Source organism: Strix aluco, chromosome 7 (genome assembly GCF_031877795.1).
Source record: "Strix aluco isolate bStrAlu1 chromosome 7, bStrAlu1.hap1, whole genome shotgun sequence".
In the NCBI taxonomy this organism is placed as follows: domain Eukaryota; kingdom Metazoa; phylum Chordata; class Aves; order Strigiformes; family Strigidae; genus Strix; species Strix aluco.
In genome coordinates this window covers 26,757,665-26,780,370 of record NC_133937.1, presented here as the reverse complement: position 1 = coordinate 26,780,370, position 22,706 = coordinate 26,757,665, and the positions used below count along the sequence as shown (strand labels likewise).

General features: G+C 67.2%; 3 protein-coding genes across 8 annotated transcripts; 2 read left to right on the top strand and 1 right to left on the bottom strand.

Annotated features, from left to right (window-relative positions):
* The first annotated feature begins 43 nt into the window (after positions 1 to 43).
* Positions 44 to 5,201, top strand: TWNK (twinkle mtDNA helicase). Of its 3 annotated transcripts, XM_074831154.1 has the most exons (5): positions 44 to 1,333; positions 1,858 to 2,098; positions 2,679 to 2,786; positions 3,129 to 3,270; positions 3,940 to 5,201. In XM_074831154.1, exons 1-5 carry the CDS (start codon positions 88 to 90, stop codon positions 4,228 to 4,230), a joined length of 2,028 nt encoding a protein of 675 aa, XP_074687255.1. In that variant the 5' UTR covers positions 44 to 87; the 3' UTR covers positions 4,231 to 5,201. The 3 variants fall into 3 exon arrangements, 2 of the variants coding, with proteins under 2 accessions (XP_074687255.1, XP_074687256.1); XR_012624016.1 differs by lacking the exon at positions 3,940 to 5,201 and having other exon boundaries at positions 2,506 to 2,786; positions 3,129 to 3,189; XM_074831155.1 differs by lacking the exon at positions 2,679 to 2,786.
* A 1,056-nt stretch (positions 5,202 to 6,257) lies between these two features.
* On the top strand, positions 6,258 to 13,057 carry LZTS2 (leucine zipper tumor suppressor 2). The gene is given in 7 exon segments (XM_074831153.1): positions 6,258 to 6,303; positions 8,053 to 8,121; positions 9,211 to 9,531; positions 9,534 to 9,665; positions 10,016 to 10,531; positions 11,041 to 11,310; positions 11,402 to 13,057. Coding segments are annotated over 5 exon segments (1,881 nt in total). The 5' UTR covers positions 6,258 to 6,303; positions 8,053 to 8,121; positions 9,211 to 9,249; the 3' UTR covers positions 12,083 to 13,057.
* Positions 12,924 to 22,690, bottom strand: PDZD7 (PDZ domain containing 7). Of its 4 annotated transcripts, none has more exons than XM_074831150.1 (17): positions 22,658 to 22,690; positions 20,163 to 20,570; positions 19,835 to 19,975; positions 19,254 to 19,428; positions 18,758 to 18,934; positions 18,386 to 18,533; positions 18,092 to 18,152; positions 17,131 to 17,556; positions 16,421 to 16,645; positions 16,179 to 16,220; positions 15,833 to 15,990; positions 15,552 to 15,643; positions 15,314 to 15,405; positions 15,145 to 15,216; positions 13,973 to 14,464; positions 13,572 to 13,672; positions 12,924 to 13,430 (listed from the first exon to the last, which is right to left on the bottom strand). In XM_074831150.1, the coding sequence occupies exons 2-17, from the start codon at positions 20,353 to 20,355 to the stop codon at positions 13,281 to 13,283; spliced, it is 2,745 nt and encodes a 914-aa protein (XP_074687251.1). In that variant the 5' UTR covers positions 20,356 to 20,570; positions 22,658 to 22,690; the 3' UTR covers positions 12,924 to 13,280. The 4 variants fall into 4 exon arrangements, with proteins under 4 accessions (XP_074687251.1, XP_074687248.1, XP_074687252.1 ...); XM_074831147.1 differs by lacking the exon at positions 22,658 to 22,690 and adding an exon at positions 21,273 to 22,615; XM_074831151.1 differs by lacking the exons at positions 16,179 to 16,220; positions 22,658 to 22,690 and adding an exon at positions 21,273 to 22,616.
* Positions 22,691 to 22,706: the final 16 nt, after the last annotated feature.

Here is a 22,706-nt window from a genome sequence, read left to right as displayed (position 1 = left end):
GGGGGGCCGCGGAGCAGCCGCCGATGCGGGTGGGCAGCGGCGCGGGCGGGTGCCGGGGCGGCCCGGGCGGCGGCGGGCGCGGGCAGGATGGCGGTGGTGCCCCTGCGGCCCGGCAGAGCCGTCGGCCGCCTCCTGCCGCTGCTGTGCGGGGGGGTGAGGAGCAAGGGAGCCTCCCTGAGCCCCGGGGTGCCGGGTCGCCTCACCCAGCGGCGCTACAAGAAGGACGTGCTGCCCTCCCCGGAGGGGCCCGTGCCCTCTGTCTCCATCACCGAGATCCGGCAGTACCTGCGGGCCCAGGGCATCCCCTTCCACGACGGGTACAGCTGCCTGCACACCCCCAGCCTCTTCACCGACGCCCGGGAGGACCAGCCGCCGGCGGCCACCAACCCCCCTTACACGCTTTTCATTGACAAGACCACGGGCAGCTTCCTGTGCACGGCCACCCTGGCTGAGGGCACCTGGCAGGACTTCCAGGCCAACGTGGAGCTGCAGCACCGAGGCATTCCCCCCGCCAGCTTAGAGGAGGACACACGACAGGCTCGCGAGGATGCCCGCTGCATCTGGGACCGGGCGCTGCCGCTCTCGGAGCTGCTGGATGAGGATGAGACCAACAACACCAAGGCCATGTTCGGTATCTCCCTGGTGACAGACGCCACCCTGAAACGCTTTGGGGTGCGTTATCTGAGGACTGCCAAGTCCCTTGTCTTCCCCTGGTTCAGCCCGCGTGATGCTACCCTGAAGGGCCTGAAGCTCGTGAGGGTGGAGAAGAAGGGGGATGCGATAGCTTATGTAGAAGAGACTTTGCCCCGCTTCGATTCCTATCACAATCTCTTTGGGCTGCCCCTGATCAGCCGCCGAGACACAGAGCTGGTCTTAACTGGGTGGGAGCTGGATGCCCTGGCCCTTCACCAGGCTACAGGGGTGGCCAGCCTGGCCCTGCCGCGGGGGTCCACCTGCCTGCCCCCTGCCCTTCTCCCGTACCTGGAGCAGTTCAAGCGCATCACACTGTGGCTGGGCGAGGACCTGCGCTCCTGGGAAGCCGCCAAGCTCTTTGCCCGCAAGCTGAGCCTCAAGCGCTGCTCCCTGGTGCGCCCTGGAGACCTGCAGCCCCGGCCCTTGGAGGCTCTGAACCAGGGCCTGAACCTCACCAAGATCCTGCGTGCTGCCCTGCCCGCCAGCCACAAATCCATCGTCTCCTTCCGGCAGCTGCGTGAGGAGGTGTTCGGGGAGCTGGTCAACACTGAGCAGGTGGCCGGTATCAAGTGGGCACGCTTCCCTGAGCTCAACAAGCTCCTCAAAGGGCACCGCAGAGGGGAGCTCACCATCTTCACAGGTGATGGGCAAAATGCTGGTGGATGGGGGGAGCAGCAGGCTCTTTGGTGGCTTCACCCTCCTGGGGGTGATGTCTCACAAGTCTTCCAGTTCCCTTTCTACTCATGGCTTTGGCTGAGCCTGTCTTGGGGGTACACAAGAGTCTGGGGTGTGTTCCTAGGTGTGGTGGGGCCGAGCATGCTGATGTGATGATAGGCCCCCTGCCTGGGCACAGGAAGTCCTGTGGTGTACCTTACTCCTGCTCCCACCCACCACCTCCTGTCTGAGCCCTCTCTGTGTCCCCCCACCAGCTGTCCAGACTTTCCCTGCACCCCACAGGGACTTGCTGGCTGCTGGAGGTGATGCACATGTGCTCAGACATGCAGCCTGGCACGAGATGCTGCTTGTTTATGGTGGGAGCGCTGCGGATGGGCTGCTCTTATCCCACTCCCCAGTGCTTCCACCTTTAAACAACCCTCCAGCACATTCAGAACGGGTCAGATCTTCTCCCCCAGCTAATTCATCCCATCGTTGCCCTTGCACCAGGCCCAACGGGCAGTGGGAAGACGACCTTTATCAGTGAGTACGCGCTGGACCTGTGCATGCAGGGGGTGTGCACGCTGTGGGGCAGCTTCGAGATCAACAACGTCCGCCTGGCCAAGATCATGCTGACGCAGTTTGCCGCCCAGCGCCTGGAGGACCAGCTAGAGCTGTATGACGAGTGGGCTGATCGCTTTGAGGACCTTCCACTCTACTTCATGACCTTCCATGGCCAGCAGAACATCAAGTATGGTCCCATGCCTTCATCCCTGGTGGCATTTACCCCCTGTGGCATGTGCTGCGGGGCCTTGGGGAGTTTGGGCTCTTCCCCAGCAGGAGGTCACAGATTTGGGGCTGGCAGGAGGCATGTTGGGGCTGTTCAAGCCTTGGGGTTTGCATGGGGGGACTGTGTGGCTCAAGCACCTTCATTCCTGCTGTCGTGGGGACTGTCAGAGCTTCCCTTTGGGGTGGGTGTGAAAGGAAGGGACCTGTCCCTGTGCTAGGTGGCTGCTCTGAAAGCAGCCTCTACACCTGGCAGGATGTGTCCCCATGTGCCCCGAGGGTCCCTGTGGGCTGGGGGGATTGCGGGACAGTGGGCAGGGACTTGTGTGGGCAGCAGCGGGGTCCTCCTGATCCAGCCGCCTTCACCTGCAGGGATGGGCCTGCCCCTGTCCTGCGACGGAGGAGATGCGGAGGTGGGATGTGCCCAGGGCCCAGAAGGAGCCAGCCTGGTGCCTCCCAGCTCCGCCTCTCCCTGTGCCTGGCTCAGCATCCTCATCCTTTCCCTTGCTGATTCGGGGAGCTGATCCCGGTCTCCCCCCACCCAGGACGGTGATTGACACCATGCAACACGCTGTTTACATGTACGACATCACCCATGTGGTCGTCGACAACCTCCAGTTCATGATGGGACACGAGCACCTCTCTGTGGACAGGTAGCCCTTCTCCAAGCTGCCCCCTCCTTCCTCTGCCACCCTTGTTGCTGGAGCTGGCCGTGGCAGGGGCTGGGTGCCCACACAGGGTGTCCCCTTTAGTCCTGCCTGGCAGCCCTGTTTTGTTAAATGGCAATCACTGCCCTGGAGAGGAAGAGGTGGGAAAGGGCGAGCCTGTGATCCTGGTCACACCCTGTCCCTTCTCCTGCGTGGGCTGGCTGCCTCATGGAGAGCAAGCCCAGACCCCTGGGTGCTTCCTGCTGTGGGGCTGAACCTGGCAGCACCTTGTTGCCCCCCGCCATTGAGCAGTGCCAGCCCCTGACCCTGTTCTTGCTGCTGTGGCAGGATCGCTGTCCAGGACTACATCGTTGGTGCCTTCCGCAAGTTCGCCACAGACAACACCTGCCACATCACACTGGTCATCCATCCCCGCAAGGAGGATGATGAGAAGGAGCTGCAGACAGCCTCCATCTTTGGCTCTGCCAAGGTGAGCTGGGCCGGGGTGGCCCTTCCTGCCCCTCAGGCACAGCGTGTTCCCAGGAAGGGGCTGGGGTACATTGGGCAGCTGTCCCTGGCTCCCACCAGCACCCTGAGACATCACTGGGGACCAGAAAGGTGCTGTGAGGGACAGGATGTCCCCAGGGCTCCTGTCACCTGCTGAAGGTGTGTGGAGTCCCGATTTGGCCAGGCCCTGGTAGGGAGATGCACACAGGGAGCAAATCTCTTGCCAGCTAAAGCTTTGTTGGGGCTTTATGTGCAGTTAATTAATGCTCATTGACTGTGAGTGGGATGTAGTATGAGATAATTAAAGAAGGATCTGGGGAGGGTGCAGGGATGGGCTCTCTGAGTGCTCCACTCTCTGACATGATGCTGAGTGACCCTGCAGTGGTGGGCAGGAGGTGCTCTGTGGGTGCGCACAGCCCTCCCATGCCCCCCTGTTTCCCCAGGGTGTGCTGTGGCTGCAGCGGGCCCGGCAGGTCTCTGGGATGTCCTGGGACAAGTCAAGATGCTGGTGTCAGGGAGGTGCTGGAGTTGTGGCGTGGGATGCCCTGTTACAGGGCTCCAATAGGCAGGCAGGCAGCCCATGAGCACCTCCAAACCCCGTGACTCTGGCTGCGTCCCCAGTACCTTCCTGAAGATGTTTTTCTCCCCCCAGGCCAGCCAGGAGGCTGACAACGTCCTCATCCTGCAGGACCGTAAGCTGATGACGGGACCAGGGAAGCGCTACCTGCAGGTGGCCAAGAACCGCTTCGATGGGGACGTGGGTGTCTTCCCCCTGGAGTTCAGCAAGGCCTCGCTCACTTTCTCATCCACTGGCAAAAGCAAGGTCAGGCTGAAGAAGATGAAGGAGGAGAAGGCACTTTTAGCCAAGAAAGCTCCAGAAGGAGGCTTGGGAGCTGCGAAGAAAGCTCCGGAAGGAGACTCAGGAACCTCCAAGAAGCCGTGAGCCCGGCAGGTCTCTTCCTTGGCCCGTCAGGAGGGACGGGGACTGGTGCTGGGAGCAGGGGGCTAGGGTACGCCAGCCCCTCTCCCCCGGGAGCAGCAGCCGTGTGCCGCTGTGGCCCTTTCTCCTCCTGCACAAACAAGCCTCTTGGCCGCCAGCATGGTGTCTCTGAGATGTGGGGCTACTGTGAGAGAAGGAGTGGGCTTGTTCCAGAGAAGAGCAGCCAGCGGAGGGTGCTTTGGCAAACGCTGGCCACTCCGTGCTGGCACTGAGTGCTGAGAGCACAGCGGGGGGAGCGGAGTCAGTGTGGGCTGGGTGATGGGGGGCAGTGACCTGCAGCCCCGGGACTTGGGGATCACTGGACCTGTGGCAGGTCGTTACATGGTGGCTATAATGGAGCTGAAACCCTGAGCTGTCACTGGCAGGAGCGACTGCAGAAGGACATGTGGTGGGAACCCTCCTGTCATGGGTGGGGCATCTCTGGGCTCAATCCTGGCTGGGATGGAGCCAGCAAGGGGAATGTGGTGGAGAGAAGTGTGGGAGACTGTGGGTGGCTCCCGCCCTGGAGCTGTGCGCTCCCCGTGGGACGTGGTGGGAGGGTGGGAGCTGGACCCCTGTGGCATCACTGCTTGTGGCGGGTTGAAGGCAGCGCTGGTGTGTAGGTGCGATGTGGCGCTCGCCAGCTCTGCCTGCTTGGCTAACGCCTGACCCAGCCCCCTTTGCTCAGGGTCTCCCCCGTCCCCTTTTCCCGGGGGGCATCACCAGCAGTAAAACCTCGGGGGGAGCAGCCCTGCTTTGCTCTGTTGACTGGGGAGGGGGCGGCCACCCCTGTACCCTCTGGGCTACGGGCAGCAAATACTGTGACCTGGCCAGTCCTCGCCGTGGTAGGACAAGTCCACGGCCGGATCTTGGTCTCATCCCTTTGGGTTTTTTCCCTTCCTAGTTTTAATAAAACATAAATGTGAGTGCTGTTCTGTGCCACTGTCCCTGTGACTGGGGGACCCTGGTTGGGGAGGGGGTGGCCCCCAGAGGACTGGGGGGATGCGGTGCAGAGGCTGTCCCTGCTGTGCAGAGCATCCCGCCCTGGCACACGGGTTATTACCAGCCTCCGTGCCGGGCATAGTTTTAACCTGAGCCATAATGAGGGGCTGGGGCAGGCAGTACACACCCAGCCCCGGGTTTCCGGGGTGCACCAGCTCTCCCCGAGAGCACCCTTGGGTGCTGTTGGTGCAGGTGTGAGCCCCCCTCAGGGCAGGCTGGGTGTGATGGAGGAGGATCACGGCGAAGCAGAGGTAAGGCAGGGGGATGGGGGGGAGCCAGGCCCCAATACAGCTGGGTCAGGGTGTGCATGGTGGCACGGGTGGGGCTGTGGGTGTCCCACCTCAGCCTGAGGGCCCTCTACAGCTCCTTGGCCCCCATTTCACCCAGTCTAGCCCAGGGTGGATGCTGTCACAGGGCTATGGTGTGGAAGTGGGGTGACCAGGACCCCCCATCTCCCACCCATCCCTCCTTGGGGCTGGGAGCGGGTGATGGAGCCTGGGGGGGGCACCCTGGGTGATCCCAGACCCTGGGGGACAGGTGGGCACCCATGGCTCCCCAGGCTGCGGGTGGGTTGATGTAGGTTTATTTTTTCTCCCTTTTCCCCCAGTTTGGAGCTCTTGGAGAGCGGCAATTGCTGCTCCATCTCACAGAGCGGGGGAGATGGGGGGTATGATGTCAAATGGGGCAGAGGCCCCCCCTTCCAGCCCGCCTTGTCGGGGTGCTGGGCTCCCCAGATAATTGGGGGGGGCATATCCTCGGGGTCGACCTTCCCCCGCGGGTCTGGGGCTGTTTTGGGGGATGGAAAGCCCCAAGGTGGGGGGGGGTCCCCGCACCACGGCTGCCCCACGCAACCCCCCCCCTCGCGCCCCGTATCCCTATCCCCTTCCCGCCTGGGGGCGTGGCATGGGGGGGGCGTGGCCTGTCTAGGAGGAGTGGTCTCGTGAGGGGCGTGGCTTTGCCCCGAGGGGGCGTGGCCCGGCGCGGGGCGGGGCGGCGGGGCGCGGCGCGGCGCGGGAGGGCGGCAGCGGGGCCGCGGTGAGTGCGGGGCCGGGGCCAGGGGCGCCCGGGGGGGCCGGGGGGGGCTGCGGCGGCGCTGGGGGCGAGCCGTGGGGCGGCCGAGGGGCGGGAGCCCCGGGGGGCTATTCGGGGGAGGGGGTGGGTGTGTTTTGGGGGCGCTTCGGGGGAGCTGCTGGCGCTTGGGGTGTTGGGGGGGCCGGGCCCCCGCGGGCCGCTTTTGGGGGGGGACACGGAGCGCTCTGGGGGGCAGCGGCGGCCCTGGGGCACCGTGGGACGCTTTGGGGGTGTTTCAGGTGCACTTTGGGGGTGTCCTGGGGATGCAGAGGCCGAGGGGCTCTGTGGGGCAATTTAGGGGGTCGCGGGGCACTTTGGGGGTGCTTTACGGGCACTCTGGGGGAGCTGTGGGGCAGTGCAGGCGCAGGGGCGCCGTGGGGCACTTTGAGGGTGTTTTGGAACACTTTGGGGGTGCTTTAGGGACACTTTGGGGAGCTGTGGGCCAGCAGAGGCCCAGGCACTCAGTGGGTCACTTTAGGGGTGTTTTAGGGGCAGTTTGGTGGAGCTGTGGGGAAGCAGAAGCCCAGGGGCTCTATGAGGCACTTTAGGGGTGTCCTGGGGCACTTTGGGGTATTGTGGGGCGGTGCAGGCCTCAGGGCTCCGTGGAGCACTTTGAGGGTGTTTTAGGGCACTTAGGGGGAGCTGTGGGGCAGCAGGGGCCCAAGGGTGCCATGGGGCACTTAGGGGTGCCATGGGGTCTGGCAGGCTGAGCACTGTGGGGCTCAGTAGGGCAGTATGGGGTGAGTTGGAGGGCACGAGGGGATGTGGGGTGGAGAAGGGGGGCAGCACCACCCAGGTCGCCTGGGGATGTTGGGGGACTAGGGGAGGGCACAGCTAGACATGAGGGGGTGTCCACCCCACACGTGCCAGGTGTGCGGGGAGGGATGAGGGGCTGCTTCCCCCTGCCCTGGGGGGGCCCTGAGGTGCCATCAAGGCACGGGAGTCCCAGGGGACCCGAAACACCCAGCAGCTCAGGGTGGGGGTCTGACCGAGCAGGGGCTGAGTCTTCCCTTGCCGTTTTGGGGTCGGAACAGTGGGATCTGGCTTCACCACACTCCAGCCAGTGCGGCTGGTGGTGACGTCACCCCAGTTGCTGACTGGTTTTACTGGGTGGCTGGAGGGAGGTTTTGCAGGGCAATGACAGCTGGCCAGGCTGGCCACCCCCTCCCCGGCTACTTGCCCCTCTTGGGTGGCAGTGAGACACTCCCAGCCGGCCATGGGGGCTTGCGGGAGGGAGAAGATGGAGTCCCTTCCCACCACCTCCCCGCCCAGCCACTGAGCGCAGGGCCACGGCGGTGGCAGTGTCCCCTCCATGGCTCTGCAGGGACGCGGCTGTCCCCAGGGGCATCCCTCTGACCCACACATCCCGGGGGAGTTTTGCTGGGCTGGGGTGCTGCGCCTTGGCTGACTGAGACCTGGTGGGCCCCGAGATGTCCCTTTGCGGGTCCCGTGTCCCTGGCTGGTCCCTGATCCCTGCTCCTGCCCTTCTGGAAGGTCCCCACAGGGGGCTGTTGTCCCCACCACCCCTCCCGGGGCGCTGGGAGCAGCGTACCCGCCCCTGGGCTCCCATGCCACCCTCTGTGCCACGCTGGCACTGCCTGCCTGGCCCTGCCGGTTAGGGGGCTCTTGGGGAGGGGGGGCCTGTGGGGGGCACAGGGACCCCTGCTGCCGTTTGGTGCCCTGACCCCCTCCTTTTTCTCCTTCCTGCTTCAGGGGCTGACAGAGCCGTGTTTGCGGTGCGGGGGCCCAAGTGGACCGGACGGATGGGCAGCGGCTGGCGAGGTGAGCGGAGCTGGAGGGGGGTCACCCAGCCGGGGGTGTCACGGGCACGGTGTGAGGTCATGGTGCCCGGAGACAGCACGTGCCGGTGGGGGTGACAGCGGCGGGGGGGTTGGCTCGCCAGCATCTCTCCCCTGCTTGCCCCCCTGGCCCCCCCGGGCGCTGGCAGGCAGATTGATTTCAGGTGACAGCTCAGCGGGCAAGACCATGCGGGCAGCGGCCCCCCCCCCGCCCGCACCCCGTGCCAGCCGCAGCCATGTGCGAGATGCGATGAGGCAGCGGGGGATGGATCTGGCCCATCGGCTGGCTCCCGTCATGCGGGCGTATGGCGTGGGTTGGGGCAGGGGGGGCCACAGTGGGGCACTGGCAGAGCGCCCCCCCCGGCTGGAGGGGGGTGTGTGGGGCGGGAACGAGGGGCACCCATGTGTTGGGGCTGGGAAGGAGCCTGGTGCCCACATCCTGGACCACCCCGTCTGCCTGGCAGCTGGCCCTCTCCAGGGGACCCTGCGCCCTGCTGTGGATGGTTGGGGTGGAGGGGCACCCTCTGTGGGGTCATGGCAGAGAGGTGGGGGCTGTGGGGCAGGGGAAGGGGCTTTCCCCGATGTGTGGGGCTGCCCCCCAATCTCTGTGGGGACTGTGCTGGTGGGCACCGTGGGGCAGGCAGTGCTGTGGGGCAGGCAGGCGGGCAGGCTGCCCAGAGCTGGCTCTCCACAGGCCTCTCGGGATTTGCCTCCAGCCCTGGCATGCTTCCCGCGGCGGGGTCATGCCGGGGCATGGCGGGGGGCAGGACCGCATCGCCACTGCCCCACAGTGCCACCAGCACCCCACAGCCCCTGGCAGCCCTGGGCTGTTCCACTGGGGTGCTGAGCCTGGCTTGGGGGGTGCTGGTGCCACCCCCAGGCTAATCCTAGTTTTTTTCTGTTTCATTTGGCATCTCCCTCTGCCTGCTTCCTCTTGGGCTGGCCTGTGCCCATGGGGGGACAGTGACTGAGGGTCCAGGAGTGCCTCCGTGCCCACCTGGGGATGCTGGCAGCTGGTGGGGCATGGCCGGTGGTGCCCGCAGCTCTGATGCCCTGTCTCCCTTGCCTGCAGGCTGCCTGCGTGCCCCTGCCCGCCGGGGGCCCCCCCGCCATGGCCATCGTGCAGACACTGCCGGTGCCCCTCGAGGCTGCCGCTGAGGGGGCCGCGCAGCTCCGCACCGCCGCCCGCTCGCCCCCCGCCGCCATGGGCAGCGTCGGCAGCCTCCTGCCCGGGCGGCCCCGCCACGACCGCCCCAGCCAGCCCTGCGACGGGGAGCCCCCCATCGCCTCCTTCCGCAAGCAGGAGGGGCTGCTCCGGGACCCCCCGTCCCCTGAGGAGCCCCGTGCGGCTCTGCCCAGCATTGCCCACGCTTACGCCAACGGGGCTTCTGCGGCGACTGGCTCGATGCCTCCTCTCCCACCAGTCCCTGCAGCGACTCAGATGAGGCCCATGATGACCGAGCCCCGAGCGATCACCTCCGGGGGCCGCCCCCCAAGCTCATCCCTGTCTCTGGCAAGCTGGAGGAGGTGAGGAGGGGGTGACAGTGGAGTGGTTGGGTGCTGGGGTCTTGGCTTTGCTCCTTGTGCCACGCTGGGGCTGTTGGCCCAGGCATGTGAACATGTCACGTGCCATATTTTTGGTGTCCCAGGGGAGGTGGTGGTCCCCATGCCCTTGATGTCCCCTCCTTCATGCCAGGGGTGTGGGAGCCCACCTGGGCACCCCATGGAGGGGGGATGGAGCGGGCAGTGACCGGCCCTTGTCTTGTTGGGGTGCGAAGGCCTTGGGGCTGGGGGAACACCCCCATCATCGCCCTAGGCAGCCCCTCAGGAGGGTGGTGGGTCCCCCCCGTCCCCACTCTCCTCTCTTCCTCCGGCAGAACGTGGAGAAGACCCTGATCCGCCCCATGGCCTTCAAGCCAGTGGTGCCCAAGCTCCGGAGCACCCAGCCAGGTACACGCCCGGGGCTCTCGGAGAGCCAGGTGAGCCTCACCCACCTGCTGGGTGCCGAGAAGCCTGGCTCCCTGAGCTGCCGCACCAGCACCCTCTCGGACTCGGGGCGCAACTCCCTCTCCAGCCTGCCCACCTACAGCACGGGCTGCAGCCAGCACCCCGAGGCAGGCACCCTGCCAGCCACCCCCCATGGTCCCACCGACCCCCCAGGGGGCTGCCGCCCCTCCAACTCGGACAGCGGGCGCTCGTCCTCCAGCAAGAGCACGGGCTCGCTGAGCGGCCGCGGCCGGCCCTCCTCGGAGAGCGGCTCCTGCGGGCGCTCGCCTCTGCCTGGCGAGGAGGCCATGCTGGTGCGGGAGCTGGAGGACAAGCTGCGGGAGAGGGAGGCTGAGCTGCGGCTCCTGCGCGACAGCCTGGACGAGAATGAGGTGGCCATCTGCCAGGTACACCCCGTCCTGTCCCTGTCCCCCTCCTCGTGTGGGCATTCCCCCCAGGATGGGGGGCAGGGACCCCCTTTGGGGACCATCTACATACCCTTGTATGGGGATACTTTTTTCTGTGGGTCTGGAAATGGGGGTTTTCCCCACTGGTGGGCAGTCCTATATAGTCCCTGGGGGAGCCTTGAGTGGCCCTGGGGACCAGCTGTGCAGAGTGGGGTCCCTCATCTTGGGGTGCCCTTTTTTGAATGTGCCTGGGACCTGTGGCTTCTCACTGCTGGTGGGGAAGCTGGGGGAAACCTCTAGGCTCTGGGGGTGCTGACATGGGGGGCCCAGCATGCAGAGGGATGGGGGCACAAGGAGGGGGGCATCACCACATCAGACCCCTCCCAGACCCCTCCTCCTTCGGGGGGGCGATGTGCTGCCCCCTCCCTGTGGGCAAGAGGTGTGCAGACTGCGGAGGGCGGCAGAAGTAGGGGAGTGCCGCCCAGCATGAGCGTGTGTGTGTCCCCCAGGTGTACGAGGAGAAGCAGCGGCGCTGCGAGCAGGAGCTGGAGGGGCTGCGACAGCGCTGTGTGGCCCAGGCACGGCAGGCGGCCCAGGCAGCGCAGCGGGGACAGCAGGTCTTGCAGCTCCAGGTGCTGCAGCTGCAGCAGGAGAAGAAGCAGCTGCAGGAGGACTTCGCCCAGCTGCTGCAGGAGCGGGAGCTGCTGGAGCGTCGCTGCGCCTCCTTCCAACGCGAGCGCACCGAGCTGGCACCCCGGCTGGAGGAGACCAAGTGGGAGGTGAGTCGCCCCACAGCGAGTCGGGGGGTGCGAGCTCTGGCTGGGGGGGAAGGGGTTCCCAGCTGTCGCCTGAACCCCGTCGTCCCCACAGGTGTGCCAGAAGTCAGGGGAGATCTCGCTGCTGAAGCAGCAGCTGAAGGAGGCACAGGCGGAGCTGGCGCAGCGGGGCACCGAGCTGCTGGGGCTGCGGGCCCAGCTGCGGGAGGCGCGGGCCCAGCTGCAGGCGGGCGAGCGGCGGGCGCAGGGGCTGCAGGAGGCTGCCCGCCTGAAGGCGCTGGAGCTGGAGGTCTGCGCCAACGAACTGCAGCGCCGCAAGAGCGAGGCTGACCTCTTCCGCGCCAAAGCCGGCCGGCTCGAGCAGGAGGTGGCGGGGCTGCGGGAAGCTGCCCGCGGGCGATGCCCCCCACCCAGCGAGGGGTGCCCCCCGCCCGGCGAAGGGTGCTCCCCACCTGGCGAGGAGCCCCGGGGAGGCGCGGGCCTGCGGCGGCAGCTGGAGCGGCTGCGGGCGGAGGTGGCCCTGGAGCGGCAGCGTGGGCAGGAGCAGCGGGACGCCTTCGAGCAGGAGCGCGGCACGTGGCAGGGCGAGAAGGAGCGGGTCATCCGCTACCAGAAGCAGCTGCAATACAGCTACATCCAGATGTACCGCCGCAACCGGCGGCTCGAGCAGCGGCTCCAGCATCTCCGGCTCCAGGGCGAGGACCCCCCGCCTGAGCCCTGCGACCCCCCCGGCCCCAACCCACCCTTTGAGGAGATCACAGCCACCGAGATCTGAGATGCTGCCTGCCCTCACCCTGTGCTCAGAGGGCGGGGGGGGCCTCCAGCTCCTGGGACTTTGGGGGCTGTGGGGGATCCCTGCTCTCCTCCCCCAGCTCTGCAGAGACCGCTGGCACTGGGAGGGGGCAGAGAGGACCGCAGGCACTGCCCCCTCCCCAGCATGGAGGTGTTGAGGTGAGGGTGTGACAGCACCTACCGCAGCAGGGGGGTGCCCATGAGATGGGGGGGCCCATGAGATGTGTGGTCAGGTGGGTGCCGAGTCCCAGCCTCAGGGCCGCCCAGAGCTGGTTCCTGCTGATCCTCTTAGTGCCAGGGGGATTAGCGGCACTGGCTTCAGCCAGGGTCACCTTGGGCAAGGGGAGGGCTGGCCTGTCCCCTCCCTCTCGTCCTTGCTGGCACTGTCACCCAGCCACTACCAGAGGGGATGGCGTGTGCCCTGTCCCTGCCCATGCCAGCCTCCCCCGCCACCCCCCGTGTGTTTGTCAGGGGATTCATTTCTGTGCCATTTTAAATAACTCTATTTTTATAGGACCTACCAAAACATATCACCCTCTCCCAGCTCACACCCTGTCTGTGCCCCCCTCACCCCTGCCATGGGGCAGCTTGCCCTCAGTGCCTTTCCCATGCCCTTGTGCCCAGCATCCCTCTGTTTCCACCCCCCCCAGAAAAAGCCTGACCCATGCCCCTGTGATGCCCACCTTGCCAGGGGAGAGGGGCACGGTGCAGGCGTGCAAGCTGGGGACACGCTGGGGACACCCCCAGTGTGGGCAGAGGTGGGGGGCCCAGCTGGGCACCCAGAGAGGTCAAACCAAAGGAGAAGCCTGGCTGTGCCCAGCTCTGGCTTGGTCGCCCCCGGCTCCACGGGGGATTTTTGTACTTTATTTCGGTCGTGTCCTGTTCCCAGAGCCTGGCTCGCCCGTGTACCACTCGGAAACGCTGATTAAAAACAAGCCCCTGGCTGTGTTTTTTTCAGGGCTGCGTCTGTGTGTCTGGAGCAGGGTCAGGGGCTGCTTGTCCTCCCACGTTGCCAGTGGTGCCCCCCCTTGGGTCCTGCTGTGGGCAGCTCCTCCATGCCCGTGGGGTGGGTCTGGCTCTCACACCCTCTGACTGTGCAGAGACCGGCCACAGCTTGGTGCAGGAATGAGCCATCTGGCGGCTCGAGCACAGGATGGCTCCTCGAAGGGGGTAGTGCAGCATCACTCCGGGGGGGCTCCAGGCACCCGCACCACCAGCTCCATGGGCTCCTTGGCTTTGTTGCGGTAGGCCTGGCGGATGATGTCCACAGCCCGTTGGTGGGTGACGTTCTGCAGGCTCTCCCCGTCCACTGACACCAGCTCCTGCCCAGCCTGGCCCAGGAGAAGGAAGGCAGCGGGGTGAAGTGCAGCTGCTTTTGGGGTGCCAGGAGACTGCCAGCACCCAGCAGCAATGTGGGATGGGGGTGTCTGGATGCCTGCCCACCCCCCAGTGTGTGCTGGGTACCCCTGTACCTTGAGGATGCCACTGAGGAAGGCGGCTCCCCCAGGGAAGATCTTCTCGATCTTCACCACCGGCTGCGCCCTTGACTCGATGCCACCGGAGATGCTGATCCCTGCGAGGGAGCCACGAGACCCTTGCACCCAGGTATGCTGGGACCCCCACCCGCTCCCAGGCAGGGCACTCCCTCCCTTGGACTGCTGTGCCTCCATCCTGCCCTGTTTTTGTAGGTCCTACATGGACAAGGGACTGGGGCAGGGGCAGCGCCTCCCCTTCTGGTTTTGGAAGAGTGCTCGAGGTTTTGCCCCCTAAATGGGGTGCCTATTGCCAAGGGGGTGCCACCCATCCCAGTGATGCTGGTGCCAGGAGGAGGGTTCCCACCCCACCCCTGGGGTCCCAACCGTGTGCCACCCACCCAGCGAGTGCTTCAGCTTGGAGAGGGTGACGGTGAGCAGCCGATACTCCTCCTCCTCTTCCTCCCTGACAGCATCCTCAGGGCCATTGATGGCCACCCCAGCCCCCGCCTCACCCCCTGGCCCCCCAAAGAGAGGTGCGAGGGGGGGCCGTGCCCGATGGGGCTTCCCCAGCACTTCAGCCCCTCTGTTGGGCACTGTCCTGGGGGGCTCCTTGCGCCAGGTGATCCAGGGGCTGCGCGAGTCCCCGTGCCCCTCGCCTGGGGGGGGCTCAGCCAGCAGCCAGTTGGGGGGCCGGGGGCCAGCGGCGGGCAGGGGGCGGCTGGCGCAGGCATAGGCGTCCACTGGCACGTCGGGGAGCGGGGTGTAGGTGCGGGGGTGAAGACGGCGGGGGCTGGCGGAGGCCCGTGGCCGGGCCAGGCTCGCCTGCAGCCCCCTGGCTTCCTCCAGCTCTGGAGCCCCCACTGGCTTCAGCAGGAACCCGCCGCGATAGTCTGCAACGAGAGGGGCTCAGGGATCCCCCCAGGACCCCACAGCCCTGCTTTCTGGGACCCCTGCCACCCATGGATCCCCAGGACCCCACAGCCCCACTCCTTGGACCCCTGCCACACAAGAATCCCACAGCCCCACTCCCTGTGACCCCTGCCACCCATGGATCTCCTCGGGACCACACAGCCCCACATCTTGGAGCCCTGCCACACAGGGACGCCCCAGGACCCCACAGCCCCACTCCTTGGAGCCCTGCCATTCAAGGATCCCCCCAGGACCCCACAGCCTCACGCCCTGGGACTCCTGCCACCCAGGCATCCCTTGGGGACCCCAAAGCCCTGGGACCTCTGCTACCTAGGGACCCTCTCAGAACCAAGGGCCCCAGATCTTCCTCCTCCAGGGACATTCTGCCACCCCAGCTCCCCGCTCTGGACCCTCAGGCACCCCAGCTCTCTCCATGAACTCCAGGTCCTCCTCCCCAAGACCCCCTGGCACCCAGGACCCACAGATCCTGCTATTCCAGGACTTCCCAGCACCCAGGGACACCAGATGCCCTCTCCCCTGGGACCCCCTGCACCCAGGCATCCCCACTCCCTTTCTTCTCCCCCAAATTGCCCCCGTACCCCCTCCACCCTGCACCTCCCACCACAGGGCAGCTAGGCAGACCCCATGGGGTGACACTCACCAGGCACTGGTGTGATGAGGTGTCTCTTGGGGGGAACGTCGTGGTGGGCCGGGCGGAGGGCAGGTGAACGCACTGCAGTCAGGGAGAGCCACCAGTCACCCCCCCGAACTGTACCCACCCCTGGCTGTTACCTGCCCCCAGCCAAGGTCCCTGTGGGGCCAGGCTCTACCTGAGCGGCTCTTCAGGGCATCAAAGGCTTCCAGCTCGAGGGGCATCACCATGCTGTCGAACCGGCCCAGGTCTGTGGGGGCCACCACGCTCCTGCCAGGGCAAAGAGGGGGGACAGGTTGTGGCAGCCTCTGGGATGGAGCGTGATCAGGGATGAAGAGCATATGTGAGGCTCAGGCTCCATCCCACCCAGCTGGGTGGTATCAGAGTACCCTGGGGTACCTGCCAGCACCACTCACCTCACATCCCGCAGCAGTAGGACCTTCTCAGGCCGGTCCAGGATGGCCAGAAGTGGCCGCACCAAATCCTCCACACTGCCCTCGTGCAGGTACTGCAGGCGCAAGAGGGGCATCAGCAGATGGGTGCCCCCCCGTGCCTCAGTTTACCTCCCAGAGCTTAACATGGGCACGTAGCACTGATCACAGTGCTCCCCGGCATGCAGGAGCTGCCCAGGGATGAGCCCAGGGTGCCGGCACTGCCCTGTCTGCACCCTGCCTGCACTCTGCCTGCGGCACCGTACCCGGGAGCAGTGGCGGAGCACAGCCGTCACCTCGTCGGGGCTGAGAAGACGAGCAGCGGTGTCCTGGATGTGCGGGAGCCGGGCCTCGGGGTCACTGCCGTTGGGCTGCAGGGCGGCGATGCCCGTGGGGCCAAGGATGCTGGCACGCCGGCTTTTCTCTGGGGGGCAGAGCAAAGGGAAGGTGGCCAGCGTGGGGCAGGGACCACCCTGGGCACCCCACAACCCCCCCCCCGCCCCCAACAGCTCGCTCCAAGCCAGAGTTGGACAGACACATGCAGTGCAGGGCCAGGTGCATGCAGAGCCTGCCCCACAGCACCCCCCCCAGGCACACGGGCACCCCCGTTACCCCGCTTCAGGCTCCGGATGACAAACTTCTGCACAGCGCCTACTGCAAGGGAGATGGAGAGGGGTGAGCGCTTGGGGAGGGGGGCAGTGGCATTGCTGCCTATCACCAAAATTGCATGCCTGGGACCCCCTCCCCATGCCCTGCTCCATGCCAGGGATGCCACAACAGAACTGTGGTGCCCATAGAAGGGGGAGACCAGTCCCAGGTTGGGTCCCGCTCTGCCCTGTCCCCCAGTCCAGTACCTCTGTCCCCGTCAGGGCGCCCCAGGGACTTGGCGCGTGCCCGGCGGTCGGAGGCGGGGGGGTCCTGGCTGGGGGGGGCCCAGCTCTGGCTGGTGGGGGCCCAGCTCTGGCTGGTGGCACGGCCCCCCTTGAAGAAGAGGTTGACGAGGGTCTTGGAGCGGTGCAGCCCTGGGGGGGCCCCCTGTGCCCCTTGTCCCTCTGGCTTCTCCTTCTTCCGCTTCTCCTCTGGGACAGAGAGGGGGGTTGCAGTGGAGGGGTCAGGGGATGCCACCCCAAATGGTTTTGGGGGCAGGGAACTTGGGGGGTGTTGGAGGGGCTACTGGGGAGCACTGACTGGAAGAGAGTCCTGCTGTGGGGTGCAGTTGGGTCTCCAGGGTCCATGGGGCTGGGCTTTGTGGTGCCCAGCAAGCCCCAGGAACAGGGCTGGGGCAACACAGGGCTATAGGATGCCCACGGCTGGCGGCCAGGGGTCCATATGGGCTGGGGGCTATAGGGTGCCAGGGTAGGGGCCAGGGACTTGGCTATAGGATGCCAAGGAGCAGGGACCAAGTATCTGTGTGGGTCAGGAGCTATAGGATGCTTGAGCGGGGGACAGGCTCCACGTGGCGCAGGGGCTGAGCTGTGGGACTCCCAGGGCTGGGGGTGCAGAGTTGGAGGGGGACCCCAGCCAGGGCTGAGTCCCACATGTGGGGCCGTGCCCCAGTGCCTACCGGCGACAGTGAGGTCACTCTGGGAGCGCGTGATGGGCTGCCGGGGCCGGCTCAGTGCCAGCAGCAGCGCCGTCTTGGGCGAGTGGGTGAAGGTCCGGCGTGGGTGGGTGCCGGGGGGCTCACGGGCACCCTGGCCCCGGATGGCCGTGTCCCGCAGCAGCTCGGGGGGCCGCACCGTGCGCCGTGTCTCTGGCAGCCCCTCGGCGGCTGGCTCGGTCTGCATGGCTCGCTCGGCACGCTCCCGCACCCAGCCTCGCCGTGGCCCGTCCTCCGTGGAGATGGCCACATCCACGGTGCGAGCCGGGGGCCCCGGACTGGCTGTCGCCAGCCCATTCACTGCTCCCGGCGCTGGCCCCGAGGAGTAGGAGGAGATGGAGGAGCTGGTCTCCGAGGCCTGAGACAGCTGCTGCAGCTGCCCGTTGGTCACTGCAAAAGCACAGCGGGGACACAGGGTGACACACTGTGGGACCAGGGGGAGCTCCACATCATCCCTGAGGACAGGGGACATGCGGGGACCCATAGGGCCATGGAGACTGCAGGGCTGCTGGTGAACACTTGGGGAGCTCTGTGTCCCCTTCAAGGGACGTGTGGGGTCCCACAGGGTTGTGGGGACCAGCGGGCTGCTGGCCATTGCATTAGTAATCTTGATGTCCCCTCCGAGGATGGGGACACGTAGGACCTTGCAGGATCACAGGGACCACAGGGCTGCTGGCCACGGCATGGGGCTCTTCATGTCTTCCCCCAGGGATGGGGGACAAGTGGGACACTGCAAGCCCATGAGGACCGTGGGGATGCTAACCGTGGCACAGGGAGCTTCACACCCCCTCCAAGGCCATGGCACCCCATAGCATGTGGACCTTCTCCCTCCCCACGGCAGCCAAACAACGCTTGCATGGGGGTCCCAGCGCTGCCGCGCCCCAGCCCGGTGTCCCTGCCCGGACCCACACGGCACTGCCCTTACAGCGACTGAGCCAGCAGTACTCGGCCACCAACTCCTTGTAGGCAGGGAACCGGCCCGTCTCCTAGGCACAGGGGGAGAGGACGAGGGGGTCAGCGCACACCGGCCGCCCTGAGCGAACCCGATCCGGTGCCAGCCATGAATAATGCATCCCCCCCCTTCCACCTGCCTGAAACCCAACCAGCCAGCAGCTGCATCAGCCCCACAGGCGCCAGACGGAGCTGGGGCAGCGCCAGCACAGGGACACGCCGACCCCCCCACCCCAGCTGGGGGTCCCGCAGGGCTGTGTACAGGTACCTTGATGGTTAGCATGATGTGGGTCTGCCCCTTGAGCACCTCCACTGCCTTGCTATGGCTTATGTCTTCAAACTTGACTCCGTTGGCTGCAAGGACTTGGTCTCCCACCCGAATGCCATTCTGCTCTGCCAGCCCCCCGGGGTCCACCCTAGAGCAGCAGTGGGGGGCAGGATGGGGCTGAGCCCTCGCCAGAGCCCTGCTCCCGCCCCACACCTCTGCCCAGGTGGCCCTGTGCCCCAGCACCCACAGTGGTGATGCCCACAGTCTTATGAGGGTGGGGAGCTCAGCCAGGGAGGGGAGGCTGAGTCCCAGCCTGGGCACAGCAGGGATCAGGGTGCCGCATCCCCCTCGTGCCTCCCGGGGTGGCCGTACTTGGAGACGTAGATGCCGAGGCCGAACTCCCTGCCGCCGCGGATGTTGAAGCCCAGGCAGTAGTCGTCGGAGGTGGTGTAGAGGTGGACGATGCGCCGCAGCCCATCCTCGGAGCCGCTTTCCGATGGCGTCGAGCCGCTTTTCTCCACCACCAGGCGTCTGTTCACCACGTCCACCCTGGAGCGTGGGCACAGTGTTGGGGTGAGCTCGGGGGTCCAGCTCTCGTCCTCCAACTGGATGGGGCCATTGGTGTCACCCAGCGGAGGAGAGTGATGGGGATGGGGGATGTTGAGGATGGGGGTTGCACCCACCCTCCCTGGTGGAGCATCCGGACCTGCCTATCCCATCCTGTCTCCCACCCTGCGCTCTCCCCACCTTTGTCAGAGACCTCCAATGTCCCCCCACCCTGTCCCCCAGCATCCCCCACCAAGCCTCCCCACCATGCCCTCCATGGCGTTGGGCTCTGGGGTGCCGGCATGGGAGATGCCCTGCTCACCATGCCGTCTTCTCCTTGGAGAACTTGATGCCTGGCACACGGCCCATCCGCCGGACCACCATGCGGAGGCGGTTGTTGCCAGTGAGGACCTTGACAGCGCTGCTCATGGTGATGTTCTCCAGGCTCACGCTGTTCACCTCCGTGATCTTGTCACCAACACACAGCCCGGCCTGCTCTGCAAGGGGCACACGGCTCAGCTGGGCACCTGACCTGGCACCGATGCCCTTGCTTGGCATCCTCTCCCTAAATGTGTCCCAGCCTGATCCAAACCCCATGGGAACAGAGATGGGGATGCCTGGCAATCATACCGAGGCTGTGGCAGGCATAGGGAGCTTGTCACCTCGCTGTGGCTTGGAGATGGAGCTCAGAGCCATCAACACGGGGCTGCCCACTCCTGTTCCCTGCCCTTCTCTGTGAGAAGCCTGAAAACCCCACGGCCAGAGGCGGCAGGGAGCAATGGCAGCTTGCCCACCACGAAGGGTGGCATCATTGCTGCAGCACCATGTCACTGGGAGCTCCCCGAGAGGGTCTTGCTGGCACGTGCCTGTCCCCACCAGTGTCTCTCGCCCTGTTCCACTTACCGGCAGCACTGCCCTCCTCCACTTTGCTGACGAAGATGCCCAGCCCATGCTCGGAGCCGCCGCGGACGCTGAAGCCCAGCTTGCCATCCACGCTCTTCTCCACCGTGATGGCGTTGATGATGTCGCTCTCGTTGCTGCTGGCTGTGGGGACAGGGGACAGGACATGTCACCCAAGCTGGGTGCGAGCAACCCCGGGGGGTGTCTCTCTTGCTGGGGATGTCCCCAGTCCCAGGACAACTCTCCCTGCCCCCAGACCCAGGGAACCCAGGGGTCTAGGCCTCCCGGCCGTGCAGGTGGGCAGAGGGTTTGGGGGGGACACCCCACACACCTTCGATGGGGGCATTGATGAGGATGACGCGGCCCATGGGGGAGGCAGCGCGGCTGCCCCGGGTGGTCCCGTTGAGCAGGCGGCTCTGCTTGCTGAGGAGGAAGCGGGGAGCCAGGCTGGCCTCGCTGCTGGAGCTCCGCGACCGGCTGCCCGTCGTCATCCCCGACAGTGTCGCGTCCCAGCCCTGGGCCATGGCGGCGCTGGGCACCCCGGCGTCCCGGCGTCCGGCTCGGGGCTGGCCGCGTCCTCACGGGGCCGGGGCTGCCCGCCGGCCGGGGGGGGACATGGCATAGTCCAGCAGCACATGCCCGGGCTCGGGCACCGCTCCCTCTTAGCAGCGCGATGCCGGGGCCAGCTGGCGTGGGTGCTCGGCGCTGGCAGGATAGGTCCCGGACGCCACGGCACAGCCTGGGGGGACAAGGAGCTCCGTGACCCCTCTCCAGCCCTGTCCCCTCCAGTCCTATAGCGTCCCGGGGGCCAAACTGCTGCAGGGCTCAGGGGTACCATCCTGGGGGGTGGCAGGCACAGGCTGCCCTGCCCTGGGGCAAGGATGCTGGGCTGCAAAGGGGCTTTGCTTAGCAGCGTAAATCCGGAATAGGGGGTGCAAAGGGGCTTTAGCTGGTAGCGTAAATCTGGAATAGGGGGTGCAAAGGGGCTTCACCTGGCGGCCTAAATTCGGAAAGTCTCCGGAGAGGGGATACGCCGGAGAGCAGGGCCTGACCCCCCCCGGGGAGGCTTTGCAGCAGGAGCGGGGCGGGGGGGACGCCCTCCCCACCCTCTCCGGAGCCCCTCCGGATTTACACCGCCGGGAGCTGCCATGGGGCAGGGGATCGGCCCGCTGCCCCCCGGGGCAGTTCCCGCGGGGATTTTCCAGGCGTGGGTGAAACGCCACCCCATGGCCCCCCCCCCCGACTCCGTCCCCCACCTGACCTCAATAAATAAGTGATAGCCCCGGCCAGGGGGACGCGCCGGTGTCCCCGCCGCCTGCCAGCCCCCCACGGCGACCCCCGCTGCCTCCCCCCCAGCATCAGCCGGCGCTGCCCCCTCCCCGAAAGGGCGCTGGGGACCCCCCTACCGCCGTCCCTCCCCCTCGCCCTGTGCCCTCCTCACCTGTCCCCATGATGCCACCTGCGAAAGAGACACCCGGCAGCGCGGGGGGGATGGAGAGGCCGGGGGGGGGCAGCGCCGCCTCCTGCCCCCCCGCCCGCGGGGATTGGCTGCCCCTGCGGGACCGGCGCGGCCATGGGGCGCGGGAGCTGTCAATCACGAGCGGCCAGGGCCGGCCTTGCAGCTGGAGGGGGGGACACACACACAGGGCTCCCGCCCCCAACCTGGGCACGGCGTGGGGGGGGGTCGGGGGGCCGCGTCCCCCCGCGGGGCTGCGTGGGGCGAGGGACGTGGTGCCCCCCCCCCCCGAGCCCTTCCCTTAGCGCGGAGCATCGCGGGGGCACACAGGGGAAACTGAGGCACGGCCAGGGGAGGGGGGGTGTCGTGTCCCCCCCCGCTCAACCCGGTGATGCGAGCCGGTGTCCCCCCGTGTCCCCCTCCCCGGGGGGCATCGCCTGCGCCCCGGGCTGGCCGTGACCCCCCGGCGGGGCCCGGCGCCGCCAGCGCGAACCCGACACCGCGGCGGTTTCAGGTGATGCGCGGCGGCCGGGGGGGCTGCGGGGGGGCCGCGGCCGGGCGGCGGGGGCGGGGGCCGGGGCGGGGGGGGGGTCCCCCCACTCCCACGGGGGCAGGCTCCGCGCTGCGCCCCGCGGCAGCGCCCCCGGGGTACCCCGACACCGGGCGGGGGGGGGGCACGGCCGGCGTGGGGACACGCACCCACACACATACACACCCCAGGCACCCGCACGTCCACGGCATGCGTGTTCAGAGCCCCGCGCACGCACACGCGTGCAAGCCCGGCCGGGCCGGCTGTGCGCACTCTCACAGACACCCACGGAGCGCCGCTGCGCGCGCAGCGCCGCACACGCGTGTACACGGCCCCGCTCGCACACACGCGCACGGGCAGGGCTGTGCACACGAGTGTGCCCTCACGCACCCGCCCTATGACCTAGCGCAGGCGCCCGCTTCCGCGGAGGCGCTGCCCCGCGCACCCTCGCGCGCAGCGGCTGCCGTGCCACGCGCGAACACCAACGCGACCCGTGTGCGCGCCAGGCTGCGCGCGCGCGCGGCACAGGCACCGAAACCCGCGTGAGCCCGCGGACGCACGCGGCCGGAGCGCGGGACGCCCTCGTGCGCTCAGGCACGCGCAGAAACACGCACGTGAACGCCCGCGTGAACGCACCCACGAGCACCCGGGCGAGCGGAAGCCGACGTGGACGCACACGCACGGGGACACCGGCACGCGCGTGAGCGCGCACGCGCACCCCCCCCCCCCCACGTGAGCCCGCGCGCCCACGCGCGAGTAATCCCGCGCGCGCGTAATCCCACGCGCTCAATCAAGGGGCGGGGGGGGGCCCGACACCCCCCCCGTGCGGCTCGGCACGTACCGCCCCCCCCGCTGCCGGCCCGGTCCCGCGTGGCCCCCGCCGCCCCCCG